This window comes from Falco punctatus (genome assembly GCF_963210335.1).
Source record: "Falco punctatus genome assembly, chromosome: 4".
Taxonomy (NCBI): Eukaryota; Metazoa; Chordata; class Aves; order Falconiformes; family Falconidae; genus Falco; species Falco punctatus.
The window spans coordinates 1,023,174-1,039,164 of NC_137583.1; the positions used below are offsets into that span (position 1 = coordinate 1,023,174).

The window sequence follows — 15,991 nt, forward strand, 5'->3', positions numbered from 1 at the left end:
CTTCTTCTGTAAGATAAGGTTTGTGAGCCAGCTAAAAGAGAGAATTAGCCAGTTTCAAGAGGCACACAGTAGAGGAGCTCTGTTAGCAGTGACAGTAGAGCTGGAAAGCAATGCAAAGTGAGAAAGGGTTTGCACAAAAGAAATCAACATTAGAAAGTGTCAGTTCACAACTGTTGTTTGCAAGCTGAGTCATTGTTGGGAACATCATGTGTACTGCGTATATGAACTTCTGAAACTAGAAGTACTGTTCATTCATGAGAGACAGTTCTTAAAGTGTAGGGTACTACAATGTGTACGATAGAAGTTGCACCACTTAATCATATGCAGTGTATATCAGTAGACTAGTTTGGATACCAAAAGGCTACTGATTGGCATGATTGAAAATTAATTTTGTTTGGAAGAACTGTGATCTGGTTTTCCTTCTTTCAGAGTCCCGGCGCATCCTGCTACCTGTAGTTCTTCACCACATTCACCTTCACCTACGACAGCAGAAGGAGCTACTTATCTGCTCTGGGATCCTCAGTAGTATCTTCTCCATAATCAAGGCCAGCTCTTTGGTAATCTGATGCTTTATTTTTTAATTATTTTTTTAATTGCACCACTAATTTAGTAAAATTCAGACTGAGGGATTTTTATAGGTTAATACAGGTTTTTTTAAGATCCTTTTAAAAATTGAATTCTGCTAACTTTTGGTCAGCAGGAGAACACCTGAAATGAGGGTCTGCTGCTGTGTGTGTGACTCAGAGCATTCTGATTACAGAGTTTTCATGCTGTTAGGAGGGGGAAAAAGCATACGCATTTACCAGGTTTGACACTGTTTAATTTTCTTCATCCAAGCCCAGAACTTAGGTGTCAGTGAAGTCTAAAAGCTCTGCACAGCTCTAGGACTTGTAGTTCTGCAAGAGACAGTAACTAGCACTTTTTGGTTCATGTGAAGAGAATACTCTTAAAATTATCCAATCAGTGAAATCACACTTACTTCTGGAAATTGCTGCTGAGTTTAAACACGCAGCCTTGATGATGGTAATACTCTGATCCCAAATGGTAACTTGATCATTTAAAGCAATGCCCACAGACAGGGCTTGGTGAAGTTTACCCGCCTGACTAAAGGAGGAAGCTCATGGTGCTAAATACAATTCATACCAATGTGTTATTTCCAATCACAAGTTACAGTTTGTGTGAAAGGAATGCGATGGAAGGTATCGTGGTTATAAACTAAAATAATACTGCCATGGATTAAAGCTTCCCAGACATAATTGGATCCCACTGTGTTCTAGAGTGTATGAAAACCTTTGGTTATAGATTTACCTTTATGGCTCTGACCCTGAATGTTCCCATCAGACTGACGAAGTAACACACACACACACACACATTGGCATCACAGGTACCGGTGAGGAATTTGGTTGTACTGCTTCGAACATCTGCTGCGGAGTTGTCTGGCACAAGGAGTTTGTGCTATGGCTGACCTGGCAGGGTTGTCTTTGTCCGTTCCATTCTCTCCAGTTTCTAACTGTTTGCTCATCACCTACTGTAGGAGGGAGATGTCGTGGAGGAGGTTGAGATGATGGTGGAGAGCCTCCTGGATGTGCTTTTACAAACTCTGCTCACAATCATGAGTAAATCGCAGTCTCAGGAGGCGGTAAGAGGGCAGCGTTGCCCGCAGTGCACAGCAGAAATCACTGTTAGTAACTAACAATCAGTTTCTATTTCCTGCTTCTCTAACCTATGGTTCAGCCCCTCACCACCACCCGCACCTCATTATCATCTCTGCTGCATGAATGCCCGGAGCTGTGTCTCTCTCCCTTAATAAGCCACAAACCCATTCCTTCCTCTGTGCAGTAGTGAGGTCTTCAGGAAGCAGTGGAGCTCAGGAAGCTTTTGTGGATTTCCAGGTCATTTTCTTATTTGCCTTTGGAGCTGTGATTGCAAGTTACCGGTTAGAACGTGCAGCATACGCTAGCTAGGTAGCTGCCTGGGGCTTCACCCCTAAACAGGTACCACCAAGGGCTACACGAGCATCAGGCCCTTGATTCCTAAGACTGAGAGTACCATAATGCTCAGTGGACAGGTCCCATAACACCCCGGAGAGCTTCTGTCCAGGTTCACTGGTTATTTCATGCAGATGAAATACAACATAACTTTTGAAAAGAAAATTAATAGATCCTAAGTCGAGCTTGGTGGGAGAAGAGGGAACAGCCACCACTTTGTCCAGACTGCCAGCACAAGCCTAGGGGGAGAAATTTTTCTTTGACATGCAATGGAAGAAGAGAAAAAGAACTAAATTCTGCTGTTCAGCTTTCTGCTTTTCTGGATTCGTTGCCCTTTTCTATTCTAGCCTATTTTAGTCTATTTTTGCTTGTCAGAGTCTCTAATGCAGCTTTTGCACAATGTGCCATGTTAAGCTGTTGTTCAGAACATCCCTTTTTTTAGACTTGCTTTTTTATCAGATGGCTGAAACCTCAGCGGTATTGTTGGGGGCAGATGTGCACTGAGGTCCACTTCTCGCACGAGAGAAAAGGCTGTATCTTCCTGTGTGAGCTCAGATAAAGTAACAAATGGTAGAATCCTAATAAGGAACAAGGCATTTAGTAGCTTCAGACACGTTCTTTGATACAAAACAAGAAAGGCGCTAGCCTGCAAATGTCCAGTAACATCTCAATTTCCTTCTACTCCTACCGTTTGACCTACTGTTATCACTGACACCTCGCACAGAAGAGCAGACCTTTTATCCTAAGGAAATTCAACCCTGTAAAGTTTATTGGAACAACCTGTGTCAAAGCTTCTGGGTAGATACTTGATCCAATTCAAAAAAAAAAAAAAAGTAAAATTACAATGGAATGGACAGTCCTAAGGATAAAATCCCCTTGTATTTGTTCCTGAATTTATATTTCGCAGCACAGTGGTATGCGGAATCTTCTTAGATACTGCTTAGAAGGAAGTTTAATTTTCCAAATTAACTGCTCATTGTCACAGAAAAAGTGTTGCACAAGGGAGTGGCAGTCAAAAGACATAGTCCTTACGTTCTTGGCACTGCCTTGCTTGTTATCTTGGACAGATTGCTTAACTTCTCTGTGCTTTGCTTTCAGATATATAAAATGGGGGAGCTCATCTTTGGAAAACACTTTGGGATACTGTGGTAACTGGTTAGGGTGCATCTGCTTTGCAGGCCAGAAATGTAATTGTAGCTCATGTAGGCCTGCCCAACTATATTCAGAATATCTTACTGGAGTACTGTTAGCTACAACAGCACATAACTTGATGAACACTAATAAGCCAAATATTTATGAGATTCCAGACGCCTTTTGTAGCCCATACTGATCCCATGCTGTCATCACTATACTGTTGTGAGTATCTGAGCCAATTAGTTTAAATAACTCCTGGTATGTCTGCATGAGCCGCAGTCACACCTTTGATAGACACAGTATATCAAGCAACTGAAAAAGGTGATTGTCAAAACCTGCATGCTCGGAGGGCTACTCATGTACGTCTGTATTAATCATTTTAAATTGTTTTTGTTTAGACTACAATATTGGGTAAAAGACATTTAAAACTGGCACCCATGGAGGAGCCTCTAAGAGGTGTATTCCTATGTGTTAACAGTCAAGAACTGTTAACATGCAGTATTTTTAATCTCTGTGCATGTCAGCTTTCCTGTCATAGGCATTGGGGCCATTTCAGACCCCTCCCTTTATACCCCACCCCGGGTTGAGTTTTACAATTATGGAATCTCAGATTGTCTGAATGAAATAGTTTCTTGTTTGGTCAACAGGGAGAATATGTCTCCTGCCTTTTATCTTTGCTTCGTCAGATGTCAGACACTCATTTCCAGCACTTACTGGACAACTTCCAAAGCAAGGATGAACTAAAGGTACGACAGAGCATCGTGTTTGTCGGGTGATTCACTCGGAATGGGAGAGCAGAGGGGAATCCCTCCAGCCTTGCTTGCTCTGCTTCCCGTTCCCATTCACGGGCACTCTGGTCACCGACCTTCCTTGCACTTGTATAATAATAAGTGTTGTGTTAAAAAAACATTTCAGATCGCGGGGCACTGAATTATCTTCATAACAGCAAGGGAAGTCCCGGTATAGCTGTTATGAGACTTAAAAGGATATCGCTGCTGTACCTTACAGAACACAGTCAGAGGAACAGGGTTTTTTTAATCCTGTGGATGTAATTATTCTATAGCCTTTTACTAGATGTACAAGATGCATTGGAGCTTACTTAGGAAGGGTGTTGATTTTATGCCAAAAGAGAATTTCAAGCTTTTTCAGGGATACAGATGTCTTTAGCAGATGAAATCTTTTTTGGGAAAGCAGTAACCTTACTACTCCACTTGCTGCATGCTTCCCAGATTTGTGAACATTAACTTAAAATACGGCTCTTCATGAACAGAAGGGGCTGGTGAGGGGTGCAGACCTCTCTGGTGGCTTTCTTTGCCACTGAAATTTTGGGATGATGTATCTCACAACAGCAGAAACTAACTTTATATCTCAACTTCCATAGGAAAGAGGAGAATCTCTGACAACAGTCTGTTTAAAAGGCAGAATAATTTCACGAATAAAGACAAGATTTTATATAAAATGCTGTTGATTAGCATGGCGCTCAATAAGATATGGACAAGTAGAATAATATCATGTGGCCTTATATAACTTAAATTGCCTTAACAAATGAAATACAGGAACAGTGAGAAGTCCTCTCTGAATAGGTTTTCAGCTTCTAAATATTTCATGTACATAAAGAGGCTGAATAAGTCTCGGAAAGAAATTTGGGATGATATCATTCTTACTTTAGGTTACAGGATTCAATGTATCTCAGGTTGATAATTATCTGAGATTACTACTTTTCAGGTAACTTTCAAATTGCTCATAGGGAAGTGATTTAGTAAATTAATATTAATTTTAATAGATATTTTAAAAACATCTAAACTATATTCTTATGTCAGACCAGTGAAAACGTTTGTCATTGAACTGAAATTTGTCTTTACACTCATAAGAACAAACAATATTCTATCTCTGATAATTGAAGGACATGTTCCAGGAGTATCACAGAGGCTGAAGATTTCATACCAAACTTTTTTTACAACTATCATTTGACCTAATAAAATATAATACTTTCTTTCCCCCCCTTCAAATATTGCTGTAATAATACTTCTAATACTTCTTCTTGCACGGAAAGGCATTATGTTCACTTACTGCTGTTACATCGAGGCCAAAATGAGGCCAGGAGTGAAGGATCTTCTGATGCTTTACTCTGAGCTCAGTTACACAGAGATGCTCATTCTCGACCTCCCACTGCAGTTAAGGCATAATGGCAGGACAGTTCTGAACAAATTTTGCACTGCCGCTTTCTGTGCTATCTTGATTTTGCGTAGAAGAAAACCAAAACAATTTGCAAGGCCAGCAACTTGGCATGTTTGATCCTCGCTGCTGTTCTTTGCAAATACAGAGGTACAGGCAGTCAAAGACCAGAAATGATCTCTTATGTTTGGGGATTTTCTGGGGAAAGCAGGTGTTCAGCTGAATGTGTTTAAGAGGTCTTTTCACCTGCGTATTGCCAGAAATGGGGTTTTCTGTTACTATTTTTAAAAGCGTATGTAGGAGCTTTATTGGGCTTGAGTGTGTGGGGTTTTGTCAAATTTGTGACATAAGTCCAAAGAAATTTGGACAGATACAGTAATTAAATGAATGCATAAATGATTATGATTCCAGTATATTTGAAAAATAGCTGCAGATTGGCACTGGAGCTCTAGATAGTAAAGTCGTATACAATTATGCACATCTCACTGTAGAACTTAAGATTTAAAAGACAGCTAGTCGCACCTTGCTTAGTCTGTATTAGGTGCATACAGAATGAATAGAGCCATATCCCAATATATGTTGTTTCCATGTTTTCAGGCGAATGGCCTAGTAACACAATGCTCGAGTGGAGCATGCCTAGCTTGATTGCCTTTCTTATAATCAAGAAAATACATCGGTCTGCAACTGCTGGTGACTTTCTAAATTTTTTTTTCCCTACATGACAGGAGTTCCTTCTGAAGATTTTCTGTGTATTTCGGAACCTGATGAAAATGAGTGTCTTTCCTCGAGACTGGATGGTGATGAGGTTGCTCACCAGCAAGTAAGTAGAGAAGCAGGTATAAACTGCTGACGTTCTGTATCAGAATTTTTTCTCCTCAGCTGGGCAGCTGAAACCTGTGATGCAGTGTGTTCATCAGACTGAGATATGGTGATCAAGACAGGAATTCTGGAGCACTCATCCTCCTTCTGCAGTTATCTTAGCACTCTGGACCAAACTGGGACTTCCGTATTCATGCGATTTTTTAAAACTCTGCTTTGCACTGGCTTCAGAATTGAAAGTTTAAACTCACAGCTGAAGTAGCTGCGTTGAGGGTGAGAGTGGCACAGCAGCTCTCGTACCACGTGGCAAGGAGCCCATGCCAAGTGGTGTTTACAGACAGGCCTCTCAGCTGCCATCCTCAGTAAATTACTGCATTAAACATCTGTCTCTTCCCATGAACATCAGTCCTTAACCGACCTAGGAGGAGTACGCAGTTATTTTAGAAAAGGAGGAGCAGACCCTAGTGACAACACAAAGTGCATTACAGAGTTATTTCTCAATTAAGTTGTCATTTACCATATTAATGCTTAATTTTATCTAATTTTCATGATTCTGGCGAGTTAAGTACTGTGCTGTTTGGAACGGCGGCAGTGTGATGAACACAGGGTGGCTGGAATTATTTACTAGTTTCTTTGGACAGACTACCTATAGAATTATACTGACCAGCTGGCAACTGGAGCGGTCCCATTACAAGATGTCGTACAAGCTTTCCTAGAGGCTGGCTGCTCATCTGAGCTGCATGCTCTGGGAGTTCACAGTGCTAATGAAAAGTGAAAGCGGTTTCAGTCTTTGAAGCACAAAGTTTAAACGAAGCCCTGTAAGAAAAGAAAAATCCACAATGAAGGAGCAGTTGCCTTGGACGCTGTAGGTTACCTGGCTGCCTTTGGCATGATTTTGCCATTAAACCCTTAGACTGACCGGTGTGTTCAGCGGTGTTACTGGAAGTATTGCTTGCATGTGGATCAGCGATGTGGTGTTTCTTTTGATACTATTGTTGCCTTTCCTACCTGCTGTTTATTGAATTTGTTGCATGCCTTGATTGACTTTAACCAAGGTGTATTTACCTTGGTTAAAAGCAATTTTATACATACACATATACACCTACAAAAAAATACCAGGGAACCCAGAATTGGCAAAATACAAATATCTTGACATGTGAACCAGATGAAGGACCATTGTATAGCCAAGAATGAAAAAAGCTTTCTGAGTTGCTCATCTCTGGGAAGAAAACCCCAACAAATCTTTCTGCCTAAAATAGGAGGAAGGTGAGTGTGTTTCGTTTCACTGGAGGTAACGTGGCCCAGGTGTTCAAGATAGACAGGACTTCAGATGCTCCTGTGTAAATTCCAAGCGTCACAGGAACGATGAAAATTCTTAATCTTGTATCACTTCGTACAAATTGTTCATTATGACACAGATAAATAGGCGATTTCTGTGTGACTCTAGCAGTGATTACGTGAAGATTGCCTGACTCTGTACATACCATAAAATCAGTACCACAAACCACTGTACTGTGTTATACTCTGGATTCAAACATGCTTTTTTTGTTCTTTTTTTTGTTTGTTTTTGACTGCAGTATCATAGTTACAACCGTTCAGTACCTGTCTTCTGCGCTGCATAAGAATTTCACAGAGACGGACTTTGATTTTAAAGTAAGATACTCGGAAAATATGACATCTTCTTAAACTAGCAGCCACAAAGGAGTGAGGGCTGTTCTCTGCATTAGCTGATTCTGTTTGCAGCATTTATTTGAGTGCCTGTGAGGAAGATGACCTAGCTGATAGAAGACAGGAATTTGAATCTGCTGTGGAATTGAGGGGAAGCAGAACAGATACACTGTGAGATCAAATCAAGAAAATTGAGTCCCTCATAAAAGAAACTAGTGTCTTTGTCAGCAGTGGAGCTAATGAAGCATGCTGTCTGACAGATTCGTGGCTAATAAAATGTAAACTCAGACAACTTTTCCTGAAGTTGGGGCGTTCGTGATCCTCCTCTCCCAGAAGCCTCTTTCTGGCCATTGACTTAAAACTGGGAGGAACCCAGTATCGCAGTGTTTTCCCTGTGTCTGATACATTTGAAAATGGGCAACAGGTTCACTGTCGCTAAGGAAAAGCTGCCAGACATACCGGGGCGCACGCACACAGAGCATGATGGCAAAAGCCTCATTTCTTTGGGAAAACAGACGAAATTATGTGGCTCTCATTCATGATATAGGGTAATCTGTGGGGATCTTTGGGGGATAAAATCTGTTTAGCCTACACAAAAAACAATTTACAACTTTGCTGAAGTCACCAAGTTTATTCATTGTCGATCTCTGGCCCTGAGGAAAGCCTGGGGACGTTACCTTCCTGGGGGTTTTAGTTCCTACCAGGTTTTGAGTAATCCATTGGTATCCTTAAGAGTTTACTGTCTCAGTAGTTCAGATACATGTCGATTAGGTTACGTCTTGATTAAAGAAAGGAACATATGTCTTCCTAGCCTTGTTTGAAACTTCCTTCATGGAGTGCAATGATGAAAGCTTCCTTCCTGTGTCGCAGGTGTGGAACTCTTACTTCAGCCTGGCAGTTTTGTTTATAAACCAGCCAAGTCTCCAACTGGAAAACGCCACACCAGCTAAGAGGAAGAAGATTCTGGATAAGTAAGAGCACATTTTGTTGGGTTCCCAGCCTTTTCTGCCACCTCAGAAAATGAGACTTATTTTTCTACCACAAGTCACTGTGATTTCTTACAGAACTTAGGATGTGGAAATGCTTGCGAAATAAATAAGTAGATGTCCTAATACAGCGTTCAGTGATTAGTCGAGTTGTTTGATATTCTTACATTGACTTAAATGTGAATTTGATTTATTTTTTTTTCTTAACATCAGTGCCTTGCCAGTTTTTGTTCCACTAGGCAGCTCTCTGCCTCCTCTCTTTCAGATACGGTGATATGAGAGTCATGATGGCGTATGAGCTCTTCAGCATGTGGCAGAACCTGGGTATGTCTCTTCCCTCTCTGTCCTAACAAAGCTAAAGTAAGCCCACGTTTCTGTTCGATTTTTTTATATTTTTACTTTTTGTGAGGTCAGAGAATACTTAGTTTCTCTTTAAGAGTTGTAAAACCAGAAAGCACTTTTCTTCCACCAAAACCGCTTTTTCTTTTATGTCCCATCATAATTTTTTTATTTGAAATAATACATTCCTGTGAATTGGAATGCTTTCTTCGCAAACATGACGGTGGCAGGTTTTGGTTGTTTTGACGCATCAGTGACGGGTCTTATGTATTTGCAAATACAAAATCAGCTTTATCTAATCCATTCAACTGTGCTGCAGTCAGGTTTATATGGAGATATACTGTTACTCTCTGACTTCTGTCTGATCCGTGGCTGTAAAGCAGAAATATAAATCTTCACAGCTATAACTGACATTATAATTGTGTGGATGATTCAAAATTCAAAGTTGTCATGATTCATAACTACAGAATTATAGAATCGTTTAGGTTGGAGAAGACACTTAAGATCATCAAATCCAACTGTAAACCTAACACTACCAAGTGCCCCACTAAACCATAGCTATATGTGTTTGATAATAAAGACCAGAAGTGGCATACAGTAAAGCTTCTTCTTTTGGGGCTTCAGGTATCTGGTATGCGTTCCAAATTCTACATTACTGCCTTAAAAAGAAAAAAAAATAATCAGAAAACCAAAACCCACAAAAGCCCTGTCCACAGTAACACAATGTTTGTGATAAAATTGCAACTTCTGCAATTCAATTGACCTTTTATTGTATATTTTGATTAAAAAATTAAGCACGTTACAAAATGGGGAACAACACGTCTCGGCACAGGTCTCAAAAGGTAAATGGTGATTTTTCATCTAGGACTTGTGCTTTCAAAAGTGTGCTGCAGCAGTCTTGGGCTTAGGTAATTCAGGATTTTATTCATAGAAAAGCCAAATAACATCTGTACTGCACGAGAGCAAGTCCAGCTGGGCCACTGTCCTGCCTCCAGCCAGGACCAGAGATGGACACCTATGGAAATGTTTGCGGACAAAGGAAGCATGTAGTAGTCCAGAGGAAAATATGAAAATGTTTGCTGATAGAGTTCACAAATAATACAATTTACCTTAGAACAGGCGAATCATTAAGAGCGCGAAGGAGTGACACAAATCAGTTTGGATAACTTGATAATGTGGCTGCAAGCAATAGATACAAAACCCCAAACATTTAGTTTGTAGGGATACAGGTAGGAGTGCTATTCAAGAAAACAAAGACTACAATGTATCTTGCTGACAATCAGCAGCATGGGAGCTACCTGTAAAGTGTCATGAGTAAAAAAGATACCATAATATTTGAGAAAATATGGAAGAAACCTGAGTCAAGGAAGAGGGATGATACTACTGCCAGACCAGATTTGATTACAGTTTCTAAGCATCTGTGTGGAGAATAGGAGGCTCTCCAATGTAACAGAGATCAAATGGCCAGAAAATGATGCTAGACAAATTCAGATGAAAAGTGAGAAGCCTGTTTTACCTATGTAGATACAGATACATATCACTGAATGTTGTTCCAAATACGGCTATTTTGATTTATTCTCTGCGACTCACAGTGAGCATGCCACGGAAGAGAGTGTCAGCAGAACACCATGGGGTTTGCTGCTGAGAAGCAATGCAATTTGGTCCTGAGTCAAGGTCGGTTACGAAATTGAGACTTCCAGAGCACTGAGAATGAAGAACTCTGTAGTTCTTTGAAATCTAATTTATTCTATCAAATGCCACTGTTCTCAGCAGCCCATTCAAAATCTTTTTCTTCATAAATTGGAAGTATCTGTGGCCTCTTTTCCGCCTAGTTAGTATGTTTTAGTTTGGTTATTTTTGACAGTTTGAATTCCTTTGCAAGTAAAATGCACTGACAATTTTTGCTGAAGGCTTTTACAGTGAAATTTAAAATGCTTTTAGAGACTTCACAAGGAACTGTGTAAAGCAAATATTTTTTTTCCCAGTCCTTTCAGGAAAACAACGTGTTTGCTTTCCTAATGCTCATGCCTACTACTTTGTATATGTCATTACTGCAGGGGTTCCCTGTTTTCTCAGTGACAGATAACAAAGGCTTTTATTTAATCACAGTTGCTCTGTGTTGTACAGGCGAGCATAAGATTCACTTTATTCCGGGAATGATTGGCCCCTTTCTTGGTGTTACACTTGTTCCACAACCAGAAGTCCGGAATATCATGATCCCTATCTTCCATGACATGATGGACTGGGAGCAGAGAAAGAATGGCAACTTCAAACAGGTGAAGTCACTTCCCAGGCATTTCCAGGTTTCTTTTTCTTGCTTTACCTGCAATGAACAGCTGAAGCAAGGAGTCTGTATCTGTTGATCTGTTTCTGATTGTGAAGATGTTGTCATGTAAACACATAAAAATAGAGAAATTGAAGCATAATTTACAAAACTATTAAAAGATCCAAGTTTATTTAAACAGTGTGCTTCACAGCAAGCTGCATTTCCCGTGGATACAGAGGAGTGATGTGCTCATCACACCAGAGATGAGGAAGACAAAATAATTTTGTAAATGCTGGGCTCCCACTGCTCCCATTGGTTTCACTTGGATTATTAGTCAACCGTTAAATAGGTCAGACCGAGAACCAAAAACGGAGATGTAAGGATTTCACCAGTATTTGTGAAAACAGTGGGTTTTGCTTTTTTGTCTTCAATTTCCAGCTAGAAAATGGTATGGTATAATTAAATAATTATACCGTGTTTTGAAATAGACTTTGTGATTGTATATTGTTTAAGAAATCCTGGCAGCTCTCCTGGAACGGTTATGCCCAACAACAATTCTCTGAGCTCTGATTGCAAAGCAAGGAGAGGAGTCATCATCATTTTGTTGTCCAGTCATGGTCAGGGAATTGCTTAAATCTTCCATGACAGAACAGATCCCTGAACTGCAAAATATTAACAATGAAGGATCAGTTTGGACTAGTTCCTCAGATGACAATGCCTCATTGTCATTGTGTTTGGGGCAATACTGGGGGCAAGTGTCTGCAGATAAGTGTGCTGAAGTAGTAAATCCTTTTATTTAAATTATCATAATTCATGTGAGTATTTGTTGTCCACCCACTCATTAAAATGCCAGCTCTAATCTGTTGTTCCGGGAGAATAACAGACGTGTTCCATAACTTGACCTATTAAAGGCTGTGTGGAAAAGTATTACCAGGCACTGATGGTTTTGTTCCTCTTAACTCCCTCGATTATTACTGCAATTACCATTATTATTACAGTAGCATCTGATCATATCCTCTTTTTGCTTGTTTTAGCATAACAACAGAACAGTCCCTGCTCTGGCATTTGCAGTTATAGGTACCTACAGTCATCTTCAAGTTTCTGGACCTGTTTATACTTTCTGTATCAAGATGAACTCTCCACAGTCTTCACTGAATTTTTATAATCACTAATGTATTCTAAACTAGAGCTCCAAGAATATTTCTTAAATTACCGGTGGAGCAAATTTCCACACTGCTTTATGAAGCATATATTGTAACTTTCTAAGATTAAAAAGACAGAATAATCATCTGTATTAGTGAGAATGAAATAAATAGTTAAATAGGACAAGATGTACTAAACCTTACTAACATTAGCTGCTGGAACCAGGAAGTTATTTGTCGCCACTGTAGCGGCAGGTGGCTGGGCAGACGCATTGCTGATTTCTGTCAAGTCACTGTACATCACAAGCAAAGACAGGGTACCGGTTTTTAATTTTTTGTTTCTCTTTACTATTTGAATACTAAATTGGTTGTCAGAAAACATAAAAATCCTGGAAACTCATTTTCAAGCCCTACTTTTTCATTTTCTTCAGTAGCTCATGTTTTAACAAGGTTATTTTTCCAGTGATACTGTGTAACAATGCAGTCTGATTCATGGTAAATCAGGTCTCACTTTTATGATTTCAGCAAGGAGAGCACCAGCTCCTTCTGTGTGCCACTGGGTGATTTGCTTATCCTTCTCATCTTGACTTCCTTTGCAGCTGAAAAAGAGAGAGAAACTCAAACTGTGTTTGTCTTTAAATAAAAACAAGCCATATCTCTACTAACAGTTTCAACCTATAGAAACCTCTGTCTTCATTAGTACTGAAAGTATGTTTCCTACAAGATTTCCAAGACTACATGAAATTTTGTTTAATGGTAGATACATTGATTTCTACGCTTGAATCAGTGTTATGGGAATACCTGACATCAAACTTTGTTATATGATATATTAAGACCTGGAGGGAAATGAATACAGATTCAAAACCTTTGTAAGGAAAAAGAAATGTGATGATACTGTTGTGAAAAGAAAATGCATCACATAGAGGCTGGACAAAGCTGGGTTTAATAAACAAATAATCTTCCAATGTAATGATGCCTGGATGAGTGGAAATCAGTTACCTACCAGCAGAACCATCACAGGAGACCAGTGGCAATCATGCCATGAATTAGTTTCTCTGTGCGGATGTTCTGTCACAGTACAGGGTATCATTTATCTGAGATACCAGTACACAAAAAGTGTCTCTGAATGATTATTTAATAAGACAATAAACTTCAGAAATTCCTGTAAAGAAAGTGTAACCTCTCCAGGATTCATTTAGACCCTGATAACCAAAATGATAATTTAGTTGTAGTCCTCCTATTTCACCCCAGAATGAGAAAGGTGGGCCCCTTGACTGAGCCACAGAGATCACTCACACATAGCAGTGGGCAGCCCCAGGGCACGAGAAATGAAATACTCTTTGGTCTTCCTGGTGTTTGGAACTCCAGTCTTCTACCTGAACAGCTAATCTGTAACCAAATTCTTCATCCAGGTGGAAGCCGAGTTGATCGATAAGCTGGACAGCCTGGTGTCCGAAGGGAAGGGTGATGAGAACTACAGGGAGCTCTTCAGCCTGCTGTAAGCCCCCGCGTCGGGCCGCGCGGCCGCTGCCGAGCCAGGCTACAGGGCCCGGCCGCCGAGGCAGCAGCCAAGGGGTTCGGGCAGGTTTGCGTGACACAGCTCGGTGAAACAGAAATATGTCCCTCTCATTCTGGAAAGAATATAAAAAGCTGAGTCCTTCTTTGTCTTCTTTCTGTGAAACCTAATGTGTGGCTGCACAGGTAAGTGGGTATCACCCTCCTGTCAAAACCCGATGTGCCGGAGCAGCTGGCGCCTTCCTTTTTGCACAGCAGTAAGAGAAGTGACGGCCTTAGGGCTGCACAGAGCAGCCGGGTGCTGCTGTCCAGCCAGGCAGGCCTTGGTAGGGCAAAAAAGATTTTCATCAGCATTGTCCTTTGCTTCTTGCAGTTTTTGAAGATCGTGTTTTGGTTGGCTCAACACTTGCAAGTTGCTTTCTCCAGAGTCCATCATGATACTGTATTTCCACTCCCTTTTTCATCAAAAATCTGCACTCATAAGGATAAAGACTTTACATCTGACTTTCCACTTAGCTATCTTTGATTACTGACCTGTCTACAAATTTCATTTCCAGTGTTCCTGGTTTATTTCAGAAGGACGTATTTTGAACTCTGGGAGTCATAGCAGCAAACCCTACGTCTTTTAGTGCTCCAGGGAGCCACAGAGATCATTAGCAGAATTTTAGCCGTATATTCCAGACGATTTTCTGTAGCCCCCAACAGCATGCTGGCAGTTTGAGGCATAAACCTTTGTTTCACGAGAACAAACACTTGTATTTCTGAATTCAAAATGGCACACTCATTTGTTTTCAGGAAAGATAAGCCTGCCCATCCCGCATGCTTATCTTGGGAAGCTGGGAAGCATGCAAATGTGTTTGTGTACCTTCAGCCTTGGGAAGCCTGGTTTGTTATGTGTACGGCTAAGCCTTTTAGGGATAAAGGAAAGAATTTATTTATTTTTTTAATTCACCTGGCAAGAGGAGTATTGTGCATTCCCTTTGCTCCAGCTGAAGGCGTTTGTTACCCGAAATGTCAAGAATTAATAGACTGTAGCTTGTTACTTATTTTTAGATGATAGTGACTGGATGTATTACAAAGAAACGCAGCCTGGAAGTCCAGCTGCCTTTTAGTTTATATTCGCTACTGACTTTTCTGAGAACAATGTGAACTTTGAGGAAACAATTCCACGGAGTTAATAAACGCTCTGTGAAATAAACAGTTGACCCTGAATTCTGCTGTCTCAGCTATACCGCTGAAATGTAAACTGGCTCCCTCAGCTGAAAATCATTCCCGTACAGAAGAGTTTGCCTCTTCTGAGGACATGTATAACACCCAGCAGGATTTCCTTCTTCATACCAGTGCAGAAGTGGCAAGTTGTTTGAGTGGAAATCCAGTTTCAGGAAACTATCATGTAAATACGCTCTTTTTTTACTTTTGAAATACGATTTTCAGTGTTTTCACTCTAGCCTTCTCTCAGCCTTCCCAGCTGTCTCAGTGAGATGCTTGCTGTATTGTCTAGCCTGCTGAGCAGGAACAAATTGCCTATATTTATTTACACTTTAAATTAATTGTGATTCAAGGTTGGTTAGTTGATTGCTGATTAGAGATGAAAATGTATATGGGGATGAGCAAAGAGGAGATACTTGCAGCAGGTTTAGACTCCCAACTTCTGACTGCGGTTAGCAGTATCGGAGCTACAGGGAATAGCGTGGGAATCATGAGCATTGCTCCTCTTCACGGAGCCGTAGGCTGCTTTGCGTTGGAAGGGACCTTAAAGATCAGCTAGTTCCAACGGCACTGCCACAGCAGGGACACGTATTTTAAATGTCAATGTGACAGTATTTGTCCTTCTCCTGTCAATGCTGTAATTTCCTTGTCTTTGCTTCATGCTGCCTGGAGTAGAACCCAGCTCTTTGGGCCTTATCCCAGGTAAGATCAGTCAGTCATTCTATGAATCAGTTTCGTGAGGGAGAAACC

At 40.6% G+C, this 15,991-nt stretch overlaps 1 protein-coding gene across 14 annotated transcripts in view; it reads left to right on the plus strand.

Annotated features, from left to right (window-relative positions):
* Positions 1 to 15,991, plus strand: part of DOCK3 (dedicator of cytokinesis 3) — a 228,530-nt gene that overhangs the window by 173,131 nt on the left and 39,408 nt on the right. For 11 of the 14 annotated variants that reach the window (XM_080387450.1, XM_080387447.1, XM_080387457.1 and 8 more), the window contains 10 exons: positions 430 to 557; positions 1,535 to 1,681; positions 3,770 to 3,868; positions 6,023 to 6,117; positions 7,694 to 7,769; positions 8,655 to 8,755; positions 9,036 to 9,094; positions 11,237 to 11,385; positions 13,930 to 14,015; positions 15,917 to 15,943. In XM_080387450.1, coding sequence (XP_080243576.1) covers positions 430 to 557; positions 1,535 to 1,681; positions 3,770 to 3,868; positions 6,023 to 6,117; positions 7,694 to 7,769; positions 8,655 to 8,755; positions 9,036 to 9,094; positions 11,237 to 11,385; positions 13,930 to 14,015; positions 15,917 to 15,943 — 967 coding nt within the window. The remainder of the gene's footprint in view (positions 1 to 429; positions 558 to 1,534; positions 1,682 to 3,769; positions 3,869 to 6,022; positions 6,118 to 7,693; positions 7,770 to 8,654; positions 8,756 to 9,035; positions 9,095 to 11,236; positions 11,386 to 13,929; positions 14,016 to 15,916; positions 15,944 to 15,991) is intronic. The other 3 variants (XM_080387455.1, XM_080387454.1, XM_080387459.1) reach the window with 3 other exon arrangements.